The 24999-nt window shown below is 39.7% G+C and overlaps 1 protein-coding gene across 6 annotated transcripts in view; it reads right to left on the reverse strand.

Annotated features, from left to right (window-relative positions):
- luzp2 (leucine zipper protein 2) overlaps positions 1-11369 on the reverse strand; it is a 231080-nt gene extending 219711 nt beyond the window's left edge. For 2 of the 6 annotated variants that reach the window (XM_037096014.1, XM_037096015.1), the window contains exons 1-3: positions 11232-11369; positions 10575-10733; positions 9865-9900 (exon numbers count right to left, since the gene is read on the reverse strand). In XM_037096014.1, coding sequence (XP_036951909.1) covers positions 9865-9869 — 5 coding nt within the window. In that variant the 5' untranslated portion in view covers positions 9870-9900; positions 10575-10733; positions 11232-11369. The remainder of the gene's footprint in view (positions 1-9864; positions 9901-10574; positions 10734-11231) is intronic. The other 4 variants (XM_037096011.1, XM_037096012.1, XM_037096018.1 and 1 more) reach the window with 4 other exon arrangements.
- Positions 11370-24999: the final 13630 nt, after the last annotated feature.

The raw sequence follows: 24999 nt of genomic DNA on the forward strand, positions 1-24999 counted from the left end.
TGCCCTTGCCATGCGAACAGTTGGCTAGGCAACACAGAGCTGGCTGTACAAATTAAAAGAGGCCATGAGTCACAAACTGCTATAAAAACCCTAATTAAGATGCATATTTCTAATGCACTGTATACAAAGTCCAAATATTAGCATGTCCACCAGGTCTTTTTTTTGGAAAAAGCTGCACTCTGGATAATGCCAAAATGTGAATATCCAAACTAGGGGTTAACTGATGTGGCTTTTTCAGGGCTGACACCAATTATCAAAAATCAAGATGACTGAAAAACAATATTTGAGATCATTCACTTGCAGTAAAAATGAAACTCACTGCATCAACATTTCAAATAACCAGCAATGAAATAAACTTAAATACAGTTTACTCCAGTACTGTTCTTAAAGTTGCAATCTCAAAGATTTCCCGAAGCAGCAATTGCAGGTGTTTTTTGGGGGCTCACAGCTTCCCAGAGATCCAGTGTTGCCTGTCTGACTTCAGTCAGTTGGCAGCGTTGTCATGCCTCCATAACCACACCACGTCAGTTAAAAGAGAATGATTTCTTCTTAACATTTATTATAACATTTAGTATTTTCTGAATAAAAAATGGCTGCTACAAAAGTAATGTTATGTAGATACTAGGGTTTGGCGATGTCATCATTGTTCATGAATTTGAGGCAGTGTGTCTCCTCAGTGTTGACCGAGGGCAGCAGTAAGCTCACTGTAGCTGCCGCTGTTTCCAACCATTGCTCTGACATGAATCTCCAACTGTCTCACCCTGCAGAGGACACTATCTCCCGTTACCACAGACATACATCACTGTGAAAGGTTTAAAACCACCCTCAACGCCACAGACGCGTAGTGTTCATTCATGGTATTACAGTAAATGCAAGGCAGCTCATCAGTGGGCCATGGGCTGAATTTTCATTTTGTTTCCCCATTCGGCAACAGATAGTGACTGTTAGATAGTGGCTATTCAATTACATTCAAATTAAAAGATTATTACCTGGCAGGCAGGTAGGCAGGACACTGTGTGAGACGATGCTGCATCGAAGCCAAAGTAACAAATTTTCAAATTGGTTTACTTTATCTGCAACCTGACAGAAAAATCACTGATGCCTATAATCAATCAAAATACTTAATATTGGCCCTAATTATCAGAGTATGCTGTTTAGATGATCCATGTCAAACTCTGAATGCTGTCATATTTGGAATAACAGTGGAACATTTGTGAGGATGTAAATATAAACACTGTGACCTTTCCTCACAAAACCATTGTCAAGCTGACACAACTCCGTGTTTGCAAGATTAACAATTAACACACTCATTTACTTGATATATCCATGCTAAAAATGATCACAATGTTATTATTGTTGACCCCATGACCTTTCCTTTAATACCCCAGTCAGGCCACACTGCCTCTCCCCCCACAGTCATATGTCTCACTTCTTTTGTTCACACTCATTAGCTGCGCTGTGAAGAGGAGTCATGTAGAAACCACAGTACAGGCAACAGCCCTAATGAATTTGTCCTGTTTCTGCTGAGATGAAAGCGGAATCACTCCAGAGAAAATGCTGAACAGCCACTGTGTAAGCCCTCCAGCATGACATCAACTTGAAATCTAAGCATTGCTCTTATCATCACAAAATAACAGTAGATCATAATCTGTCAGAGGGAGCAGAGCTGCAGTGTAAGATGTTACACTTGACTGCACAGCATGTATCTGCATTATATACACATACGCGAAAGAGAGAGAGTTTATGATGTAAATTGATGGTAACATATGTCAACATGGCATCATTTATATAAGCTCTGCACCAAACAATACCAAAAATATGATTAATAGGTAAATGTAGGCTACTAAGGATATGTGATATAATCATAGTTATGGGTTCACATATCTGTATGCTTTGTTTTCCTATTTTCAGCTTTCCCATATGTATGAACAGTAGAACTGCTTCAACTATCCCAGTCTATCTGCGATTTCTTGAGGGATCTCAAGTCTTATCAGCCTACGGAACAGCTGTTTCTTCAGAAATAGTATTACAGCATGCAGATATAATTGAAATATCTCAGCCTTCCACCCTTTTGCTGTCAGTCTTAGCAGATATACAATATCTGTATAGAAAGACCCCCTTCTATCGTGGGTCTTTTCAAAATTTTAAAAAAAAAAATTTCTGCATAAATTGGTCATAAAATGTGTTCTGATCTTCATCCAAGTCACAACAATTGACAAACACAGTCTGCTTAAACTGATCCCACATAAACAATTATAGGTTTTCATGTTTTTATTGAACACAACATGAAAACATTCACAGTGCAGAATGGAAAAAGTATGTAAATCCTTGGATTTAATAACTGGTTGACCCTCCTTTGGCAGCAATAACCTCAACCAAACATTTCCTGTAGTTGCATATCAGCCCTGCACAATGGTCAGGAATTTTGGACCATTCCTCTTTACAAAACTATTTCAGTTCAGCAATATTCTTGGGATGTCTGGTTTAAATCGCTCTCTTGAGGTCATACCACAGCATCTCAATCGGGATGAGGTCAAGACTCTGACTGGGCCACTCCAGAAGGCATATTTTCTTCTGTTGAAGCCATTCTGTTGTTGATTTACTTCTGTGCTTTGGGTCACTGTCCTGTTGCATCACCCATCTTCTGTTGAGCTTCAATTGGTGGACAGATGGTCTTCAGTTTTCCTGCAAAATGTCTTGATAAACTCGGGAATTCATTTTTCTACCAATGATAGCAATCTGTCCAGGCCCTGAGGCAGCAAAGCAGCCCCAAACCATGATGCCCCCTCCACCATACTTCACAGTTGGGATGAGGTTTTGATGTTGGTGTGCTGTGCCTTTTTTTTTCTCCACACACAGTGTTGCGTGTTCCTTCCAAACAACTGAACTTTGGTTTCATCTGACCAGTAGTGCTGTGGAACATCCAGGTGCTCTTTTGCAAATGTCAAACGTACAGCAATGTTTTTTTGGACAGCAGTGGCTTCCGCCATGTTATCATCCCATGGCCACTTCTAGGGAGGGTAACAACAGAGCTGAACTTTCTCCGTTTATAGACAGTTTGTCTTAATGTGGACTGGACGTCGAGAATTTTAGAGATACTTTTGTAACCTTTTCCAGCTTTATGCAAGCCAACAATTCTTAATTGTAGGTGTTCTGATAGCTATTTTGTGCAACGCATGGTTCACATCACGCAATGCTTTTTGAGAATAGCAAACTCAAAACTGGTGTGTGTTTTTTATAGGGCAGGGCAGCTTAAATCAACACATCCAAACTCGTCTCATTAATTGTACTTGAAGCTGAGGTTGGCTTGGTTGACTCCTGATTCCAGTTAGCATTTCTTTAGCCTAAGGGTTCACATGCTTTTTCCACTCTGCACTGTGAATGTTTACATGTTGTGTTCAATAAAAACATGAAAACTTGTAATGGTTTGTGTGGTATTAGATTAAGCAGACTGTGTTTGTCTACTGTTGTGGCATAGATGAAGATCAGAATGCATTTTATGACCAATTTATGCAGAAATCCAGGTCATTCCACATACTTTTTCTTGTAACTGTATTGTAAAAATACTTCACTTTACAGCTGCAACTAACAATTATTACATCAAGATCAGTCTGTTGATTAATTTCAGTCAAGCGTTTGGTCCATAATATTAAATATAACATATGACAAACAAAAGTAGCAAATCCTCAGAATAGTAAGGTTGCTCCAATTGATCAGCCGCCAATCATTATCGGCCAATATTTGTTTAGTTTATAGTTTAATTGTTGGCCTCTATCTGAGCTGACCAAATGACGCTAAAATGCTATAATGTAGCAGGGCTAGAAATTTAAGGCATCCAGTTACCTAATGCGTCAATGAAACTATGTTTGGGTCAAGCAGACTATAACTGAGCAAATGACTGAACTGAACAGAGCACGACTACAGCCAAAAAAAAAATATGAATCCCCTCATATTCCAAAAACGGTAACAAACATCTTGCTCACAAGTGTGACAAGCTGGTTAACCCAAGACGGCATTGCAAAATTTGATTGACATCAGCAGGAGGAGAGCTTGTTAGCTTGTTAGTAGTGGATGAGCAGCAGAGTCAGAGTAACAGGGAGCTATCAGCTGACTGAGCGAATAGCTTACAGCAGAACTTAACATGCGGCCGGACTGAGAGTTTCTGTTCAGAGGAACACACAATTTGCATAATTTTAGCAAAATTCTGTCAGCATGTGAGATAGAGGTGACAAGATTCAAGAAGTGACCAAGTGGTGAAGTGGTGGCTTCAGGCCACAAAGACCCCAGTACATACAAAGAGACAACTGAGACCAAGCGTGTTACTAAATTCTGTCTCATTCAGTATCTTGAAAACTTTTCACTTACGTTTTTCAAACCATTTCTTTAAACCAAGTAAAAATAAATATAATCATTGGTTTCCTCTACATTTTCAGGTGATCGGTACAAGCCGATGCTGCTTCCAGAGATCTATATCAGTGAACAATCATAACACTACTGCCTGATCAAGCCACCCCTGTAATAGATTAAAATGTTTCAATCTCATCCAGTTACTCATTAAACATTAAAAGTCTGGAAATGGGTTGACATCATTCCGCCTGTCAACACATCTTGTTTTGAGATTGTTTTGTTGAATTAAAACTAATTTTTCCTTGTTCTGTTCCAAGCTGCTGAATACATTTCCTAAGAAATTACTGAAAACAAGCAAACTGCATTGTGAAAGGAAGTTACAGGATTGGCAGAATTTGTTTTCTTGTTTTTTTAGAAAATAATGTCTTTAGAGCTGAATATTAAACTTCCACAGATTAATACAAACATTCCCATCAGAACATTTTACCCAAATTCTTGCTGATAAAATCAGTAATTTACAGTCTATGTCACCTCCATGGTTCATCATCTAGCTAATCTAGAATCTGTCTATACCAACACTCAGCACCTAGGAAGCATCATAGTGTAACTGAGGTTACTGTTATTTCATAATATTCAGGTGAAAATATGTGGACTTGGCAACATGAGCTGAGCCTCCTGAAAATAAAGTAGGCTGTACTGTATTTCAAGCCACATTATGCCACTGCCTGGCTGTCAGGCAAGGGGAGATGTCTGCAGTCCTGTCCGTGTTCCTGTCCCTGTCAGAGCATTCATCTCATTCAGTATATCATCTCCAAATCTCATTTCATGGCACTCAAAAAAAAGGAAGTCAACTCAGAGGAGCTGGAGTGAAAGTGTGCAGCAAAAATCTCAGATATAGGTACAATCAAATGACGTTTTCACATCAGATTTAGCAGTGGAGGAGCACAACACAGCTGAAAATAGTCAGTTTAGTGTCCGTTCAGAATGAGTTGCCTCGGTAATTTTTTAATGTGTGGCAGGAAATAGTGCTCTTAGCATGATTTAATTTAGCTTTCATACTTCTATCCATACATGTCAGTTATGAAAACTTGATTATCAAATGCTTTCAGAGAAAAAAAATGTCTTTCTTTCTGGTTCATCCAAATGAGTGCACAAGAAAGTGACACAATTGTCGAGATATAAATGTATTTTCATCCCAGAAGAGACAACACTTCAACATTATAGTCTCATCATTTCTTTTGAAAACATGTTTAGGCTATTAGATGTGTGTGCCGCCAAAATATCCTTCTAAAGGAATTTGAGATATGGAGATTAGGCAAGAAATCATTGTCAAAAATAGTTTTTGCCTCAAGTAAACACACTCTCCCTTCCAAAATGATGCAAAAACAGAAGTTTCTATTACGTATAGCAATCCTAACTTCTGGGCTGTTCCCGTTACATAATGTTACAACAGAACTCATTTCAATTTATTTTTTAGTTAAATAAAATATGCATGAAATTTATTAGGGCATAATGGGTTTAAACCTCATAGCAAAGGAAGCTATCGATTACTGTAATTACTTCTGTGTGATGAATTGCATTTTGATCAATTTGTCAGACACAGAGAGCAGGCAAATCAACAAAGAATGCTATACATTTTACAGACGTGGCTGCTGGCTACTGTACAAGGCAGAGACTGAGCCAGACATTCAGCCCACTCAAACCAGCAAACAACTTCTGTTTCGAAGCAACTCTGGAGGCTTTTTTTTTTTTTACCCATTTATTTATTTTTTCACTATCCACTCATTCATTCATTTATTTATTTTGCTCCGAACTCTCTTTTCAAGACAGAATGGGTGATAACATTCTGACACAGCTCACCATTCAAAGACACGAAAGTCACTTTCAAGAAACAAACACTGCAGCCCTAAATATCATGCAGTTCACATAATGTGCCCATTTGCATGAGGCCAGCAAGGTTTAAGTCATTTCTTTTCATTGATAGTTCCTTCTTTGGAAACATCAGGTAAAATATTACATTATATTATATTATATCATATTACATTATATTAATGTACATCTTTAAACTTGTAACACTGTTTTGTTCTGAATAATGATTGCAGTCATTTTAAGCATGAATGATAGTTGAAAGTTTAAATCCTATTTAATATTTACAGCCTCCTCTAATGCCTTTTCTGAGGAAAACTAACAAGGGTCATAACATGCCTTAACATTAGTTCGGCCAGCTAACTCTTGTTGTTTGAATTCAAAATAAGTAATAAGGAGGGTGGAAATTTGACATCTGTGCTAGATAAATCTAAGGCCTGAAATCCATCTGATATGCAGCAGCAGGTTAAAAACACACCAGTTCCACAGCCAATAATGTTTTCACTTAAGCATATCAGAACCGCAACAAGTCATGGCCAAGAGCAGACAGCCTCTCCACATGAAATGTTGCATAGTGTTGATAAGCAACAGATGACCGTCACTACATGGATATAAGCTTCAGGCTGACAGGGAGTGCAGCTAAGCGAGGCAGCAATATAGGAACAGGGGCTCAGAAGTGTAGATGTAATTATGATATAAGGAACAGTAAAGTAAGCTGTCTCATAAACACGCTTTGAGTAAAAACGTGGCTCTGAAAATGAAGTGTGGAAGGAAAATGCCTCCAGTCATGTTTCTACTGTTTACCATATGAATAAACTTAAAATAAAACATACAAAAAACAGAATTTGTAGGCTAACTCCAAATTAATGCCAATGTAGATCAGCTCAGTTGCCAAAAAAAAATGTTAGCAGCTAATGTTTCTGTAAACAACTGATATGTTCACATTAGTAGCCCACGCACCATAGTGACCTTTAATTTGCTATTTCAGGTTCACATCATATGATGGTGGTAGACTTACAAGTGATAAGGCTGCAGTGACCGCAGTTCGAGACTATGTATTAACATTTGTGAAACAACTATATATTTGAAGAACTGGGGACAATTTCCAGTTGTGGGTGTGGCGACAAATCCCGATATGTTAAGCGCAAAATGCATGAACATGAACTTTGTGCCTTAACCAAACCTGACCATGAGCGCAGCGTTGTCACAACATGAAATTAAAAAACTGAGCCTAAAGAAACATAAATGCAGAATAACTGTGGTCTGCAGAAACGAACACTGACAATATATTTTTTTGGTAATAAAGCTGAATATAAGGTAAGAAGATAGCTAATAAGGTTGTACTTTTAACAGATAAAGATAGAGAAGCAGATTAAGACATCTCTCCAAAACTCAGCCACTAACTGTGTTGGAAATTCCTTACCAATAAGCTGTTTAGTCGATGAAAACAAATGTTTATTAGTATGTCCAAAAACTCAGTATGAAGCCAATTGTATGTGAACTCCATACTGTCAATGGGAAAATATTACCATATGCTTTCTTTGATTCCTGAAATAACAACCACTCTGTCTGCTATCTCAATATTAACAAATAATGGTCTCTGCTGCAGTAAAAACACATTTACAAATGATACAATATAATTCAAATACTTCATATTCTGTGGAAAAGAAATTGCAACTGCTGACTTTGCGTAATTAGTTCAATCTGCTGCTGTAGCACTGTAATAATGAGCCACTACAGCAGGCTCAAGGGGTCAAAAAATTCACGGTTTAAAGAAGAGACACCACTAATGGAGACGTTGCTTACCAGAGAAGGGCAGCACATATACATCTTGGTGTTTTATATGTATTCTTAGTATTCTTATAGCAACAGGTCGATGAGCAGAAAAAGCTAAATGCAGCAGTATGCATTACAAACTATTTTAAATACCAGATCCATATGCAGTGCAGCAAGATGAAGTGTGGAAATATGTCTCAAGATATATTGTCTCTGAATGACTGGTTGGACAAGTGCTGTTTTTTGTTATTACAGAGATTCAAGCACCGATTAAAAAAGGTACCCTTGAATAATAGAATCGGTTCAAACGTGAACAGTATTGGCATGGTAAGACAACGTTAAAAAAACAAGTAGCCTCAGTGCCATTACAACTAGCTGCCAAGCCAACATCAACTGAGCCAAGGACATTAGAATTATACCTGGACACAGCCATGGAGCCCCATTCATTTCATTGAAAGCTGCAGCAAGCAGATGGGGGCAAGGATCATTATGGGCGGAGCCCAACACTTTACTCCACCCACTGCACAGGTGCCATCTGGTGGTGGAGACCAGGCAGCACAATGTCAAATGTCAATGCAGCACCTATGGACAGAGTGGCGTAAAACCCACATATTGATTGTATATGTGGAACAACGATACAATTCCAAATTCACCTGTTAGCTGGATTTTATTAAAATGCACAGAGAGAGCTGATAATTAAGTTAAATGTATTAGGTGCCAGTGTTTGATCAACTCCGTCCTGATATGTTACACCTCTGGGTTCAGCTTATAATTAAATAAAAAGCTTTTGCACGGGGCATCTTTCATTATTATCTATATCAGGATCAGGTCTGGTGCCAAAATGTAGTTCTTTGGGAAAACATGTTTCTTTTTGTATCTTTAATGCAGATAACAGCCAACAAAATTACAGTAATAATACATAATATTTGATATACATTCTTCGCTCATCTTGTTTTCATGAGCCCTCACAACTTCACGCGCAGCTTCATACGGAGGTTCAGCTCCCACTGAACTCAAAACCTGTGTAACTAGGGCCAGCTGAAGTGGCACAGTGAAGTCAAGTCAAGACTTGATATTGGGCTTCTAACTATATCAAAACAGAAACAGCTATTAAAAAAAAAAAAGTGAATGCATTTCATAGACTTAGACATTCCTATTTTTAACTATTTAACTACTTTATCAAATGTCTTCTTTTTTACTATAAGTCCATTGTTTTATTTCATTATTATTATTTTAAAGTGATTGGGCATTTCCCCAAGTGAGTGTGACAAACAGCAAAATTTAAATAATTAAAAAAAAAAAATGTACACTCAATTATATCAGCTACATTAAGGAGATCAGAGACTGAAGTGATGTCTGTGCCATTGACACGTGGACACACTTTATTCCTCTCTTTCAAAAGCTGACACAAACTCTATACTGACACAGTCTAGGCTAAATGTCTTTCCTCAAAAAAAAAGAGGACCACTCTTAGCTCGGGCCTCACTCAACATAACAGAAACAAAAATATAGAAACCTGCTGTATATGATTAAACCAAAGATAGTCTGTACAATGCATGAACCATGTACATTTGTAGGGGTCATCTGTAATGGGTTAGGGTGAGGGTTCTGTACACCTGGACACTTTATTCCTTTCTTTCACTTTCTCTCAAAAGCAGAAAACACCTGCATTTGATTTGTGTCCATAATTTCTTTACAAAATGCTTCATAATGCTTCATTCATCTTCCTGCAAACTAAAAAGGAACATGAATGGTTCCCTTAGTTCATTTGTCTTCTCTTCATCCTCTCCATCCATAAAGAAAACAATTCTTAAAATAAAGGTTGGCGAGGGCAGAAAACAGTAAAATAAGAAAAGCCCACAGCAGGCAACATACCACATTCCCTGCTCCCTGGCAAGTCCTCCGCTTCCTCTAGAAAGATAACAGATTGTGGTTCTTACAGGCACAATAACAATACAATATGTAAAAAAGTAGCTGATTTTAAGTATACTAGTTAAATGAAAATGGAGAATTTGGCAGAGAGTTATTCAACAAACACAAAGAACACAATATTTCATTCATTAAACATCAATTGATCTTTCCTGCAGTTTACTCAGATGATAGGCTATTACACTGTCTAATGCTTATGAATGGCATCCCTTTAATTCTGCTTAAATCACAGCATTTGCTTATTTGTTAAATCCGCTATACTTTAGTCTTGCTACTTAGCATGCAATAACTATCACAAAAGCGTTACAAAACACTGACAAATAAGTCGGATATACACATTAATCTCAAACTCAGAAGAGGAGATTTGAAGTCCAGGTTTATATTCATGAAATGCAAGTCAAAACTCTGCATAAAATCCCCCCATACCGACCCAAAATTACCTCAGCCTACCTGGAAAATGCACAGTGTATCAGATTACCAGTCCAGCCATGCCTTAAGCTAATTAGCAAAAGCTAATAACAAAGCTCATAACTTGGTGTATCATCAAGGTATAGCATGCAAATACATACAGAGCATAACTTATTTTAAAATAAAATGATGTTCCTTGTCTGTCAAATATTGCAAGTAGCACATAAAATAAGTAAAACCTTGCTTACCTCCATTTTGCAAACTGTACTGCCTCTTCTCTCTCAGATGCACATACTTCTTCTTCAGCAGTTCAATGTAGGGTCAAGTGGGCGGGGCCAAACGTCAAACTCAGCCAACATTGAACCACTCCCCAACCTGCGTACTGCTGCCAGTGTCTTCTCGGCTAACTTGCATTGAGATAAAAATATTTAATTGTGCGGTCTCTTCTAGACTTCCCAAATGTTATTAGACCTAATGTCTCACATTCTGACAGTGAAAAGAGTAATTTCTCGGCTGCTGTGACGCTAAAAATAAATATATCTATAGCTTTGCATGCGCTTCTTTCACAATGTTAGCCTATGTGGGAAAAAAAAGTATTTCTGAGACGTCACATAACGGTAGGCTATTGCAGTTTCTAGAGAAGGTGCGCTCGATTTGCTTACCCAGCTGTCCAGGAATGATATTGATATTATTAATCAGTATATCGTGCGCACATTATATTTATTTAGTGGTCGAACATTACTATTTTGTGGCCACGAATTAGTATTTCTTGGCCATGAATCGGTATTTTGTGAACACGTTATAGCAATATTATGACCACAATTATTTTTTATTTATTTACTTACTTACTTATTTATTTATTTATTTAGAGTACGTCTGGGGAAGCCTAAGCTACCGTTACTTACCATAATGTAGTGAGGGAGGGACTTCCAGCATCTTGCAGAATAACTGCCAACACTTGACAGCACAGGAAAACTTCACTGAGGCTTGAAATGGTCTTAGAGGCATCCAGAAATAAAGGGGGGAAAAACAGAAGCGATGCAGTCGCAGCAGGGGGGAGGATGCAAACACATAGATCCTTCAGAATTGCTCCTGATTGCTGCAGGTGTGTTAATGCAGGAAAGAGGTGATGAGTGGGCGGAGCTACTAACAGCAGACAGCAAAATGTAAGTGTCAACAGGCCTGTTTTTTCTGTACATAAATGACGGAGTCAGTATTTGAGCTTTCCACTCAGTTTGTAGTTTTTTATTAAATACTCAATAATTCACATGCAAATGGTGAAGCATAAGTTATGATGCTAGTACATTCAGAATTCATATCTGTTCTCATCAAAAAGGAATTTAGCTAATCAATAGAGAGCCAGAGTCACGCCCCTCCCAGTGGACCCCAGGGGACCTTATTTTGGAAAAACTTTGTGTGGTAGTGAATGCAGGGAGACAAGTTATTTATTTTTTTTATTTATCTAGCTTGCATGTTGAAATGTTGGTCAACTAAGGAAGCGGCAGTTTATCATAAGTAAAGCAAAAATACCACCTAGTTTTGTGTTAAACCGCTCAGTGAACTACATCGTCTCACTCAGCATGTCACCAACACCAACATGGCTGCCAAAAGGCATTTAAACACCTAAAAATCAGTATAAACCTTTTAATTTTGCCAACTGCAGTTATGTACAAGGGTAGCTCCTAATCTCTGTCAGCAGCTCTACAAAGTTTAAGTAACAGGTTTTGGTGAATGTTCAACAAGATGTCTCTAATGTGACCATTGGCTGTGTAGTCTTTATATAACATGCCTTTGCAGACTTATATTTCATCAAACTGAATTTCTTGAAAATTATCTATTAAACTGACAACCGTCATATGCGCAATCCATAGGACAGTTCAAGCGGGATCATAAAGTTATTTGTCTTTCTCCGTTTCACCACCATACAAAATTTTTCTGAGATAGGGTCACGTGGTTCTTTGGACTTTGGTTCTTTATGCAGAGTCATTAAAATAATGCACTGTTTGATGATTAGGGATCCTGTATAATTAATGAACATTTGACCTCACAAAAAATAAATCACATAAACAGCACTGAATAAATGATTTAAAAAAGAAAACAAATAGTTTATTTTCATCTGTCAGGCAACATTTTGATTTATGGAGGTTCACCTTGCTTGTTCAATATGCTTTGTTCAATATGAAACCTGAGTGTTTAGACTCTCCCTCAAAACTTCCTTTATTTTTCAATTTAGCAAGGATGGGAAACCAGAGGTCTGGATAATGTTCACCCTTTTTACTCTTTTTTTTACATCTTCTACACATAACCTTTTTAGAATGTGTCTGTTTTCTAAGTTCCCATACACAACTTTGCACCAGAGGTCGCTTTTTTGTCCCCTGACTCTTGTGGATATTGTGTTTTCATGTCATGTGACCTTATAAATGTGAACATGTTTTTGCAGCTTTGACACATTTATAGTAGATTGCGTGGGCCGATCAGGATCAAGATGACAAGTTTGGCTGGCCAAAGAAGGTCAACACTTTTTTTTTCTTTTTTTTTTACTTTTATTTATATTGAATGTGTTTCTAGTTGTGTAAAGATCTTCCAGTATGAAACAAGACAATTCAACAGCACTGTAAGATACAGCCTCTGAAAGAACCATAAATTAAACTGCTCTGCAACAGTTTAAATGAAAACTGAACACATCAACTTGAGTGAAACTATTCATTGCAGGGCTCTTGCATTAGACTGCATTAGTTTTAGCTTAATAAAATAGTAAATGAGAGTATGTCTAGTGACAGGCATGACCTCTTTTCTTTCAAGTCTTTACTAAAAAGGAAACTCAGTGTGAAGGCTTTGACATATAAATATAAAATCCTGTTGTGCAAAAACATCTTTTTTCAAGGTATGTAACATCTTACTTAACTTGAACCTTTATATAACTCTCTTGTCTTGTTTGTTTTTTACACACATTAAATAGTAAGTCATAAGTAATGAGACGCAAATCTGTTCATTTATTCACGTGGAATAACTTTGTCAGACTCCACAGTTTATAATGTATGACAGTCACTCTGCAACAATACTTTTTTTTTTTTTTCCCTGCGCGGCAAACAGAGTAATACTGTGATTTCCTTACAGCTTGTCTCATAGGCAACAAACGGGGGAACTATGAAAATAAAACCTTGCGAAACAGCGTTGCAAAAGCCATTTTGCCTAATTTAATTGCTATTTGATATCGCAGTTTTCTTTTTGATTTGTTGCTGCACTGTGCAAAATGGGATCCCATCAAAGTCAAATGAGTACACATTAACTCCACAGGAAGGCTCATCTCGGTAAGACATGTTTTAGCGCATAATGCAGTCACAAAGAGGACAGAAGAAATTAAAATTAAAGTCTTTACCCACACAAATTTGAGCAGAATTTTTAATTTCCATTGACTGACCTTTTCAACTCTGAGGGAAGCCACTTCTAAAAGGGACATTGAATGGATTCTTAAATAGCCAGAGACAGCCGACAAAGACTGCCTTTTAATCCTCACAAAATCCTGCACAGTGAGTTATGTAAATGTTAACTCGTGAACGTTCATTATGTGGACATAATGGCATTTTCTAAGGGCACTAAAAGTCTGCAAATAGGGGACATCTTAGTCACTAGTCTCAAATATAGATTTACTATTTGGGGCTATGTAAAAGCCAATTACGCACTTACTTGTATATGTTGAATAATTTATGTCACCACATATATGATCTACATAACTGGGAAGGTGACTTAAAGAAAAGACAAATACATTGTGCAACAAGATTTAATAATGCTCTCGCACAACTTATCGCCTCCATGCCTTGTGGCTTTGGCTGCTGCTTGAACACAAAGTTGTGATATTTAAATGCATTGAACATACTGAAAGATGGGGTAACAGTCCGTATTGCTGCAAAAATCTTATCTGCAGATTTCATTTATTTGATAAAACCTCTGCTTCATAACGCGTCTTTTGCATCATCAAAGACATTAGAAGTAAATAAAGGAAAATATATAACGTGATTTTACTGAGAGTACAAATGGCAGAATTGCGTGCATAAATGATTCATTCAAGAACAGAAATTATTCAATTATGTATGCATTTATTTTTACCCTTTCCAGGCCCTGTAATATTCTGATATACAGTAATATAAGTTCATACAATAGTCTTCTGTGTATCATGCATACTGAATTAATTCTAGGTCAACTAAATGTTATCATTCTTTCCTGTATATAGTATCTGTATTGTATAACAGGAGAGGGGGGCATAAGATGGTCTGGTGCATGAAAGTAAAGGTGCAAGTTCAGATGTCAAAACATCTTTTAACCCTATGAATTATGTTATTTAATATGAATGGTATGTAACATGGGATAGACCATCAAAGTGGTGTCTGATCAGTCTGACATGTGCATTTTGGATGAGATTCCATTGGCCTGATCTTGTGATCTATCTTTCATGCCTCCACATGAGTAAACTGGTCTAATCCACTGGAAAGTTTCATCGTGTGCCCCTCAGAGCTGCAACGATTTATCAATCATTCATCAACCTTTCACATTTTGATGATCAATTAATCAGCTTCGGTCATTTATTTAGGAACGACAGAGTCAAAATTCTCTGACTCTGGCTTGTAAAATGTGAAGAGATGTCCTGGTGTCTTTAATCCCCCCTGAAGGTCATCTGAATGTCTTTGGGCTGTGGACCGAGCAAGACACGTGAGGACACTGATCGAGAACGTTTCGCCATTTCCAGCGTTTCCTGAAATTATAGCACAAACAGCTAACGCATCATTCGAGAAAGAGATAGACCAATTGGCAATCAGTTGTCAATGAAAAACAATGATTAGTAATGTCTTAACAGGTAAGGTGACCCCTCTTATCTTAGACTACAGGAATATAACTACTATGAGCTGCAAAATGTTTCACGTGGTTTCATTTAATGTCCTCACGTCGGTTCCAGATGGCAGCTATAAACTTTTCTATCTTTTCTGTTGATACAATGTTGCCTCTGCAGTCCATGTGTAGGGAGAGACTAAGGGGCTAGAGCTCCGTTTATGCTGTGCTGGTATTATTTTGCTCTGAAGCCTCACATGTCTTTGATGACTCTCAGCCTCAGCTGAACCTTCTCAGCCTTGTCTCCACTTTGCTTATCCCCCATTTGCCATGATTCAATAAGTAAAAGATACACAAGACTACTTTCATAATTTAGATACAGAGCTCTCACTTACACAGCATACACTGAAACCAAAGCAAATGAGTCTATATCACCCCTCCCCAACCCCGCAGCTGCTGTTTATTCAATTGTATCACATCCCCATACTAATTAAAATCCAGTTGGAGAATTGTGCCTTTAGGTCTCATGAGTTGGACTGATTCTGGCTTTTAGATTTGTGGTTAGGAAGTATCAGTGAGTGAAAAGAAAATGAATGGTCCAGACTTTGAACATGAAGCATCAGTTAGATGTGTAAAGTAAACAGCAACCTGTTTTTTTTTTTTTTTTTTATGTTTTTGGGATTTCTTGTTTTTGGCATCGGTTTCGTTTTCTGGTGGTGAATTTTCTGCCTTAAGCTGAGCAGAGCAGAGGGCTGGAACGAGGAAGGATGAGTTTGTGCTAAATGTTCCTAATTGAATGGATTTCTGTCTTTTCTGTGAAGTGATGGTGATGACACCCGCCCCTGCTCTCTCGCTGTCTATGGTGCCGGAACAGACATGACGACAGGTGCTCTGAGGTGTGTCATGCACTAGATGCAAACAGGCATTGCGAATGTGAATGCGGGAGCTATGTGTCTTATACAGTTCTCGATAGCATGGTGAGTCCTTGGTGTCATGTCACATTGCCAACCATGTCTTTTGCTGAAACAACCCACCACCCCACCACCACCACGTCCCACAGGCTTCAGATATTCAAGACTGTTTGAGCAGCACCTCGGATTATCAGAGATTTAGTAAAGGTTTGGCCTGTGATCCACTTATAGACATAATCCAATTAGTTTAGCAGTTTGAAATAAAAGGATCGCAATGAAAACACAGTGATTCACTGTGACTCTGTGACTGTGACTCAGTCCTCCGTTCTCTTACTGTCACAATGTCTACTTGTGTTTATTAATTTTGTACATTTTTGTAGCTTTTTTTTCATTTTTTTTTTGCATCGGCTGTCATTACCCTCTACTGTCATTTCAGATACTCGCTGTTTCCCACCTGTCCTGTTGCTGCCCTCAGTATGTTCCTGCAAATCCTAGCCACCTGCTTCCAGTCTCTCATTGTCTCCCTTGCATACGGTGCCAGGTCCTTTCTTGCCAGTTATTCGCAAAAACCGTCCAGTGCCTGTTCCTGACCACATCTTGTTCGCGGTTCTGCCTGCCTGTCTCCTGCTCGCTTAGTTTGCCCTGTTTGACTGATTACCTGTTGCCGAACTCGGCTTTGAGCGCTTACCGGGTAAATGATTGATCGCTTTCAACCGCTCGGCCTCTGAGTCCTTCTTGTGAGTCCGCATCTCTGTGTTTTGGAGCTGTAACACTTACTGCAGTTCCTCCCCGAAGCTATCTCATACAAACAATCACTGCTCTTGCCTTCTCCCTGTCTTCTCTCTTTAAAAAATGCTCGGTTCATTTTTTTTTTTTTTTTCTCTCTCCACTTCTATTTTACACTATTCATTATAAATAGCGCTCCCATTCCTTTGTTGCCATCCGGCTCTTCTTTGCGCCGGCTCTCACTTTCCTTTCCGCAGTCGCTCATCTCCCATTCAAGACAGGACAGTGCTGTGTGATGTCAGGATAGGAAGGGACTGCTTCTGCTCCATAGCACAAGACAAGACAAAAACCCACACAATGCACATCTCAGAGAGCCGGGCGTGTTGACTGGGCTTTGCAGGGGACTGAGGCCCAGAGTCTTACAAATTTTCTTTGCCAAGCTGTGGAGGCATTGTTTTCCTCTTTTTTTCCGTCTGAAAAAAAGAGACAGCCCAATGAGCTGCAGTCTGTGTCAAACTTAGGGCGAACACGATGCCCGCAAACACATCTTAAGAGAATGTTATCTTTATGGTTACGGCATATCTTGTTTCATTTGCATCGAGAGAATGTAGATTTGATTACTTCGCTGCCCTCGGTCAGCAGCGCGAGCAAATTTAATGTCACATCGGTGGGAACGGAGCGCGCCATTGCCTGGACGAGGCGTTTGATCATAAGCATCCCTCATATCACTGGCAAATTCTGAAAAAAAACAAAAAAAAAAACAGGGAATAATGTTTCTGGAACTGCGCTCTCTTTTAGTTCAGCACACCAAGCTCCACTCGACAGACTGAGCAATTTTCTGTACCTGTTGGATTGTCTGGACTGACTCTCAGTCACTGTTTTCTTTCTCTTCTGCTACTCTGGACAAAGATGGATTGTTCCAGGCAAGTTAAAACAGAAAATAATTGAACATTACTACACAAAGGTCCAGCTGATGCAACTGGTTCCCAACTCATCCAGATTGATGCTGACCTCCAGTGTTTATACTTTTCACCTTGCCTGGGTTCTATAGAAGTGTACCCTGCTCTCTGGGGGTGCCACACCACCGTGACATCACGGTTAGGTGAGGTTTTCAGGTGAAACAAAGATCGAAGATTTCTAGCCCTCCGAGTTTCACAAAGCAATCTGAGGAGTCGTCCTTGGAAACTGTTGGGAAAAAGGGAAGGCACTTTCAGAAGATACCTGGCAGGACGAACCACCTGTCTATCACGGGGGTCTTCACTTCAACCAGTCAGATGAACAGTAGAAGTCGATGTTCGTAGAGCCAGTTGGTAAATCAAACTCTTGCCTTCAGTATTATCATTTGCCCTTCTGTCCATGAAATAAGCATGTAGCAGCACGTGCGCTAACCTCCTGTGCAGCCACAATCTCTGTAACTCACTTCTCTTTGCTCCTGAAGCCTGGCATGATGCTCACATGTTCAAAATTCTGCAAATACAGCCGTGACACACTGCTTTTCAGTTTGATACTTAGTTAATCTGTCAGCTGCTTTTTAGTCATGCTAGTCCCACAGCTCCAGGGACGGCAACGTTGAGTAATCCATCCATTCATCTCTTTGTCCTTGAGCTCAAGTCCTTCATCCAGAAAAAATAAACTCTGTCTCTATTACTATTTCCATGACATTTGTTCTAGACATTTGTGGTCTCCATGATTTTGATACCACTATGACCTTTTCTAGCACCATCAACATGTTTAAATTTGCGCTCATACAACACTTCAGTTAATTAAACCTGCTTGTTATTTTTTGTTTGTTTTTGTTTTTTTTTCTGTCAGCTGATGGCTATAGGAAAAAAAAAAAAAAAAAAAAAAAACTCCCCTGTGAGAAACATTATCTTTTATATAGAGTTGTGTTTCTGGCCATCTCATTAAGTCCAATTTAAGTCCAAAATCCACATTATTTTCAGGTCTTGTTTGTACTTAAAAAACATTTGGATATTTGTCTGCTCAACAGCTAATTTGGCAAATCTTTCACATTACATGCTCAACTGTTGTTACTATGAAAATATTGTATGCCACAGCTTTGTAGATACCTTAAAACATTGTCTGAATGTGTTTCTCCTTCATACAATTAACCTTATAAAATATGCTAAGTATTGCCAAGCAGCCTTTATAGCTCATCAGCCACAGCTGTATTTACAGCTGGTGTTAGTTCTCCGTCCCTTCAGCCACAGTGCTGCTTCATACTGGAAACTCAAAGCCGACACAAAAACATGTTTTTAGTGAGGAAAAAAACAAAAAAACCAAAAAGACATTAAAGACCTCCAGGTCTGACAAGCTGAATAGGTGAAATGTCCTTAAGTGGCCACTGTGCAGCCCCAAAGCTGTTATATTTCAATAACAACTCTATCACGTTATCTAACTATGCAAAGAGCCCTGTATTCATCCATTTTAGAATTTGTGCAGTGATTCACAGACATGAAAACCTTCATATTTCTCCACTTCTGAGTGCACCTGCTCACGCCTAAGCTTGAGAGGCTAACATAGAGGCCGTTCTTTCATCCTGGAAACCTGACAATAATTAGATTAGCTGTGTCTTTTAAAGACATGGACTAATGCTTTTATGTCATTTTGATCTGATTAATCTCGAAGCTCCCCAGTAAGTAGGTAATGCAACACTGGTAATATTACTGCTAATAACTGCTTGTTAGACTGCTTGGATTAGATTTTAATACGTGACTGATCACTTTTATAGGCTGAGATGATGTGGCTCCTATATCTTCCATACTGTTTTCCTTTTTGTCTACCTCTGACCATGAGCTTGCGCACGGCCCGAATTCTACAGACTGTTTATCGACACACAGAGCGCGGGGTTTATCAGACGCTGCGATATTTCGAGCATCACGTAAATACATGGCATCAGATGTTGGGACAGTCCAGTGGACATGAGGAATACGTGACGAGAATGAAAAGCAGCAGTAATTGGGGCCATTTTGTTCCCTTTGTATGAACACAACGTTCTGTTGTGAAAACACACACACAGCGAAGTGCTGTCACACAACAGCATATATTTTCTCCTTCCATCTTTTCATCATGTCTGTGGGAACCATATTTTTTTTTAATTGTATTTCAGAACACAATGCCCAAGCTATATATAGCACTGGTTTGAAAAAAAAAAAGCAAGGCAATGACAGTCTTCTCTGCTGCAGCTGCTATCATCGTTACCGCAGGGTGCCAGTTTTACAATATGAGTCGATCAATGACGACAGAAGACAATTCTGCAGCTCCGTGGCGAGCTGGCTTTTCTGAGCTTTGCGGGGTGTTCACGTCTGAAATGATCCGTCATCATCAAAATCTCCGGTGACGCCTTTCTATTTTTCAATCAGCTGTACCTTATTCAGGGAAAACACAGATTTGCAATTGTTGTCCTGTGTGAGAGGGAACAATGCAAGAATGCAGTTGTTTTCTGAGGGAATATCTGTAAATTACAGCGACTGTCAAACAGACGTCAGTTTTAACAGCTGTTTGATTGATAGCGACTCTGTGATTCGACCTGTGAAAGAGATTTACGGTTTTTATAAGCCTCCGTTTGGATGCACTTAACGCTGAGCGAAGAAGTAGAGACAAGCTTGTCAATGATCTTTCACTGGGGCAAGGTGCACTTCAGCCATCAAATCTCATCAAACCATCACCAACTACAGTCCATCATTCAGTGCCTTCAGACTTCCCTACCCCATTTCAGGCACTCAGCCTGAAGCACCTTATGTTCCTACTGAAGATGCATGTCCTAATAAAATATATATATATATATATATATATATATATATATATATATATATATATATATATATATATATATATATAAAAGGTAAATCATTTTCTAATAAAGCTGGGCACTGTAGATTTTAATCAATGTCACTCAGACAGGAGTGAAGTGAGCCTTTTGTTGCCGACCGTTTTCAGCAGTGGATTAATGAACAATTGCAGCTCTGGTGAGTATCTGCAGCCGCTGGGCCGTGTATGAGAAACTGAGTCAAAATAAAATACGGCACTCATTTGCTTGTGAACAAATAATCAAGGGCATGTACAGCACACTACAGGGACATGAGAAACCGTTCCTACAATACTTGAGTGAACTGCTTCACATTATCTTCGGAGCGAGGTCGTATTTTTCCGATGTGACCTCCCAGAGGCCACGTCTCCCAGGCGACCAATTTAGGCGCGCTGCCACTGTGAGCCAGCATTTGACGGTCTTAAAGCGAAAAAGGGCTGGAAGGCTCGAGTCATGTGCAAATGTGATATTTGTAACAACGGCCGCCAGATACAGAGGAGGCCAGAGCTGTTCGGCGCGCTCACAACGGCAAGTCATCAGGGCTGTCAGTCCCTGCGCCAAGCATAGGCGGGAATGCAGCGTTTCGAACGACATACTTCCTGTCCTGTGCTGTCTGCGCCGCGCCGTGCACAACGTTTTCGCCCATGCGAACAGAAACATCTTCAACTTATAACCAAACGCATCACTTTATCGTAACCTTTCCACTTTAAGCTGACCTTATACTTTAACTGCAAACTTTCACTTGACCAAAACTGTCACTGCCTGCTGACTATATTTTCACGTGTCAAAGTTATATAACTTCCCAGAGCTTGTAGCTGTCTCTAACACTTGCAGTACATGCCGTCCTACACAAAATAAAAATCGGTTTGAACATTATGCTTCCACAGCTTCCATCTCGCTCCTGACAGCATCATACATAAACGTAGGCTGCCCTCGCTGCTTCTCGGCAGGCCACACAGCACAGCGGCATCGGGGAGTGTGCCGGCACCCTGAGGACACAACAGAAGAAATTACAGTTAACTCTTGGCATGTGAGTGACAAGAAAAATGATTCAGAAACAACCTGTAGCGCAGACTACTGTTAAGTGCTAAAATCATTGCCGGGGAGGCTGTCAGGGAGTTGGACTGACACAACAAAGAAAGTTAAGTTACTATTTTGAAGCCTTTGTGCATTTCAGAGGGCTCGAGACAAGCGCTAATCTGCTTCCCGTGACACGGCATGATAACCAGATGTGACAACACATCAGCATGGACCACGGGTTTACACTGCCGCGTCTCCAGCTGTGGAGTAGAAACAGGCAGTTCTTCAGGTTTGATTTAAAGAGCAGAGTGTCAAAATCATCCCTTTTTGAATTTTACGGTCGATGGCAGTAAGGCACAAGGATGGTATCTGGGAAGCAGCAGAGTCCCGTCTTGCGTAGATGGTTGTTGACACATTCTCGGCGTATAAATTCTCGGAAATCCATCACAATTGTTCATTCAGGGAGAGATCTGGCCCTTGGGAAAATACCGAAGTGTTTGTGAGGCAGAGTCTGACTGGCGACCGGGAGCAGCAAGAGTATTCCCAGTGGGTCGGTGGCTGTGTAGGTCGGGCTTACAACAAATCACAAGTAACCAGGCACGGTGTGGCTGACCGGCCCCAGCAAATGGGCTGAATGCATTTGGGTATTACACCTGTCAGCCTCTTTCTCCCAGCCAATAACCTCTGGTCCACACTGTTCTAACCTTACCCGGGCCCCTCTCCCATCTCTGTAAGGTGGTGGTCATTTGGATAAATAGTGGAACGGAGCATGTGGGCAAAAGAAAACAGGGATAAATCATAACAAAAAAAAGTGCTGAAGAAGAGAAGAGGTTTTAGTTTCCTCGAGGCTGATGCAGCCGAATGTTTTAAAATAACAAATTATTCATTTGGCTCGGTTTCCAGTCAATCATCTGAACCTAGTCAGCCTGAAGGCACTGGCAACAGAGAGGAGGGGAGCCGAGAGAGCAGCCCACTGGGCCCAGTGATACCAGCTCGTCAAGGCTTTTGCAGCTGGGGCCGCGAAGCAGGAGACAATGAGGATAAGAGAGCGAGGTTAGAGTTTGGCTGGCTGGCTGCCTTTTGTTGAAACGTGTGGAACTTTTCATAAAGTTGATGCACTCGTCAGTGTCACTCATTATGAACCGCCCAGTCGCAGCCTGGAAAGGGAAGGACAGTTAAAAAAGACTGACATGCTACAGTAAACTTTTAAAATTGTTATGCATGAATGAAAGTCACACTTATTTTCAAGTTAGCACAGAGCATTAACAAATTAGCGTCAAACTGCCATCTTGGACTATATTTCAGGGATTGAATGTAACTGTACAATTTTCAGGTAGCTGTACTTGAGTATTTCCATTTCCTTCCATGTTGTATTTCATATTATTGTATATGATATTGTATATTCTGCTTTTTACTCCACTGCATTCATTTGATAACCTTGGTCGCTGGTTACTTTTTGCAGATTACACACTGCATCAGAGCCAAAGTAGAGCGTTTTTTAAGTTAATCTGTTTTTATCATCAATTATCAAGTTTGCTTTTGATACTTCTCTCGAGCACTCGCGCACCTTTTGTATCGATGGCTGTCATTTGTATCAAAGCAATATTTAACAGAATATCTTGACTTTGACGTGAATATGACTTTTAGGTACATTTTACAACACCGATACTGATATACAAGCTTTTACTGATTATACATCTAGGTTGTTGATAGCGCATCAGTGGACGTAGTATTTAGCCAGCGCCAGGGTAAATAGCTGTATATTTATTAAAGCAAAAACATGCAGAACAGCTGCGCGGGAAAGTGAGGCAATAAAAGTATATTGCCTGGAGCCGTGCATGAAAAAGGGATTGCATTTGCCTCATTCGGGGTTTAAAATGCCCTTTATTTTATATTGACAATCATTTAAAGAACGCAAACCCATAATTTCCAAAGTATAACAATAAATGTCACTGTAAGCACTAAAGCATTGGCATAAAGGAAACAAATGTCAGACGCTGCTCACAGTACACGCAGACATGCCAAATGTTCATATACGCAAGGCCCGGGGATACAATAATCTCTTTAGTTCCCACAATACAGTTACATGTTTCGTGTTTGTCACAGCTGCTCCTGCGCCACTATCATCCCCCACCTCTCTTTGTGTGTTTGTTTATGTCTCTTTTTCAGATGCCGACATTTCCCACCTGTCCACCAGTCAGCCTCGGTGTGTTGTTTCCCTGGTGCCTGACGCACCGCGCAGCTGGCGGCCCTGTTCTCTGATGTGACTTAATCTGATATCGTACACTAATTCTCAACGTGTTTGGCGGCTCCTTGCCGATAAAAGGAAAACGCGACGCATATTCACCCGTCAGAAACAAATGGGGTTTTTGTTTCGCTGTGGCCATAATAAAGAGGTAGTCTGCTCTACCTGGCAGGGCATGGCTGCATGATTTCAAAGGGGTCGTGAAAGCGTGTTGGGATGACATTGGTTATTAAAGAGGTAACCAATGATATGTAGCCGCTGTTACAAACCATAAAGCTGCGGTACCTTCATGTTGGTCAGTCCTCAGCTTTGACATGGAAAAGGCTCAGGTGTGTCTCGCAGTGATCCAAAAAATATAATAGTGAAGCAATAACAGGGGCAAACCTTGTTTGGCCATGATGAAACACACACACGTGCACACACACACACGCACACGGTCTTAGTGTTGGCAGTAAAGTTGTTTTGGAGCATATCCTACATACAACAGCCTGACCCAACATCGTTGCTAACCACAAGCATCCCCTCACTGCCACTCTTTTTCCAAATGAATACTTTCATGAAGAAAATGCAGCCGGACAGTGACTTACGTTTACTCCTCTACAGACGCTGGATTTTTAACCCAACAGAGAATCTCAGCGACGAGCTACATCATATTAAACTCTGCAGGGATCATCTGTAAATATTCAATTTTTTTTTTTTTTTTTTTTTTTCAATTCATTCATTCAGCCTGCCATTCTGTTAATGTTGTTATTTCTTGTTGGAAGTGAGGGGTGTTCCGTTTTACCCTATCCAATCAGAGTGAGTCATACCCTAAATTCAGAGGGTGGACATTCTACTTTGACGTTGCGCTCAGGGTGGGAAGCTCACACGCTAGGATTATGTTTTATTGCTGTGTTCCAGGTTGCACATCATAAAAGTGTAGGGAATTAGACAAACAGGTTCAAGTAAACGTGGTGTCAGGCTTACAAATTTTGAAGCAATCTTGCCCCCTGTCAAAATTATTCAGTTGTTTCACAATTACAGACATTGGAACGCAGCCCAGAAACTGGCGCAGTGGCTTGGCAGCCTCCTCATCTGTAACTCCGACACCATCCCCTCCACCTTTGGATTTGGAAATCAGGTCATGAGAATGTAATGTG

The sequence above is a fragment of the Acanthopagrus latus genome, chromosome 4, assembly GCF_904848185.1.
Source record: "Acanthopagrus latus isolate v.2019 chromosome 4, fAcaLat1.1, whole genome shotgun sequence".
NCBI classification, from domain to species: domain Eukaryota; kingdom Metazoa; phylum Chordata; class Actinopteri; order Spariformes; family Sparidae; genus Acanthopagrus; species Acanthopagrus latus.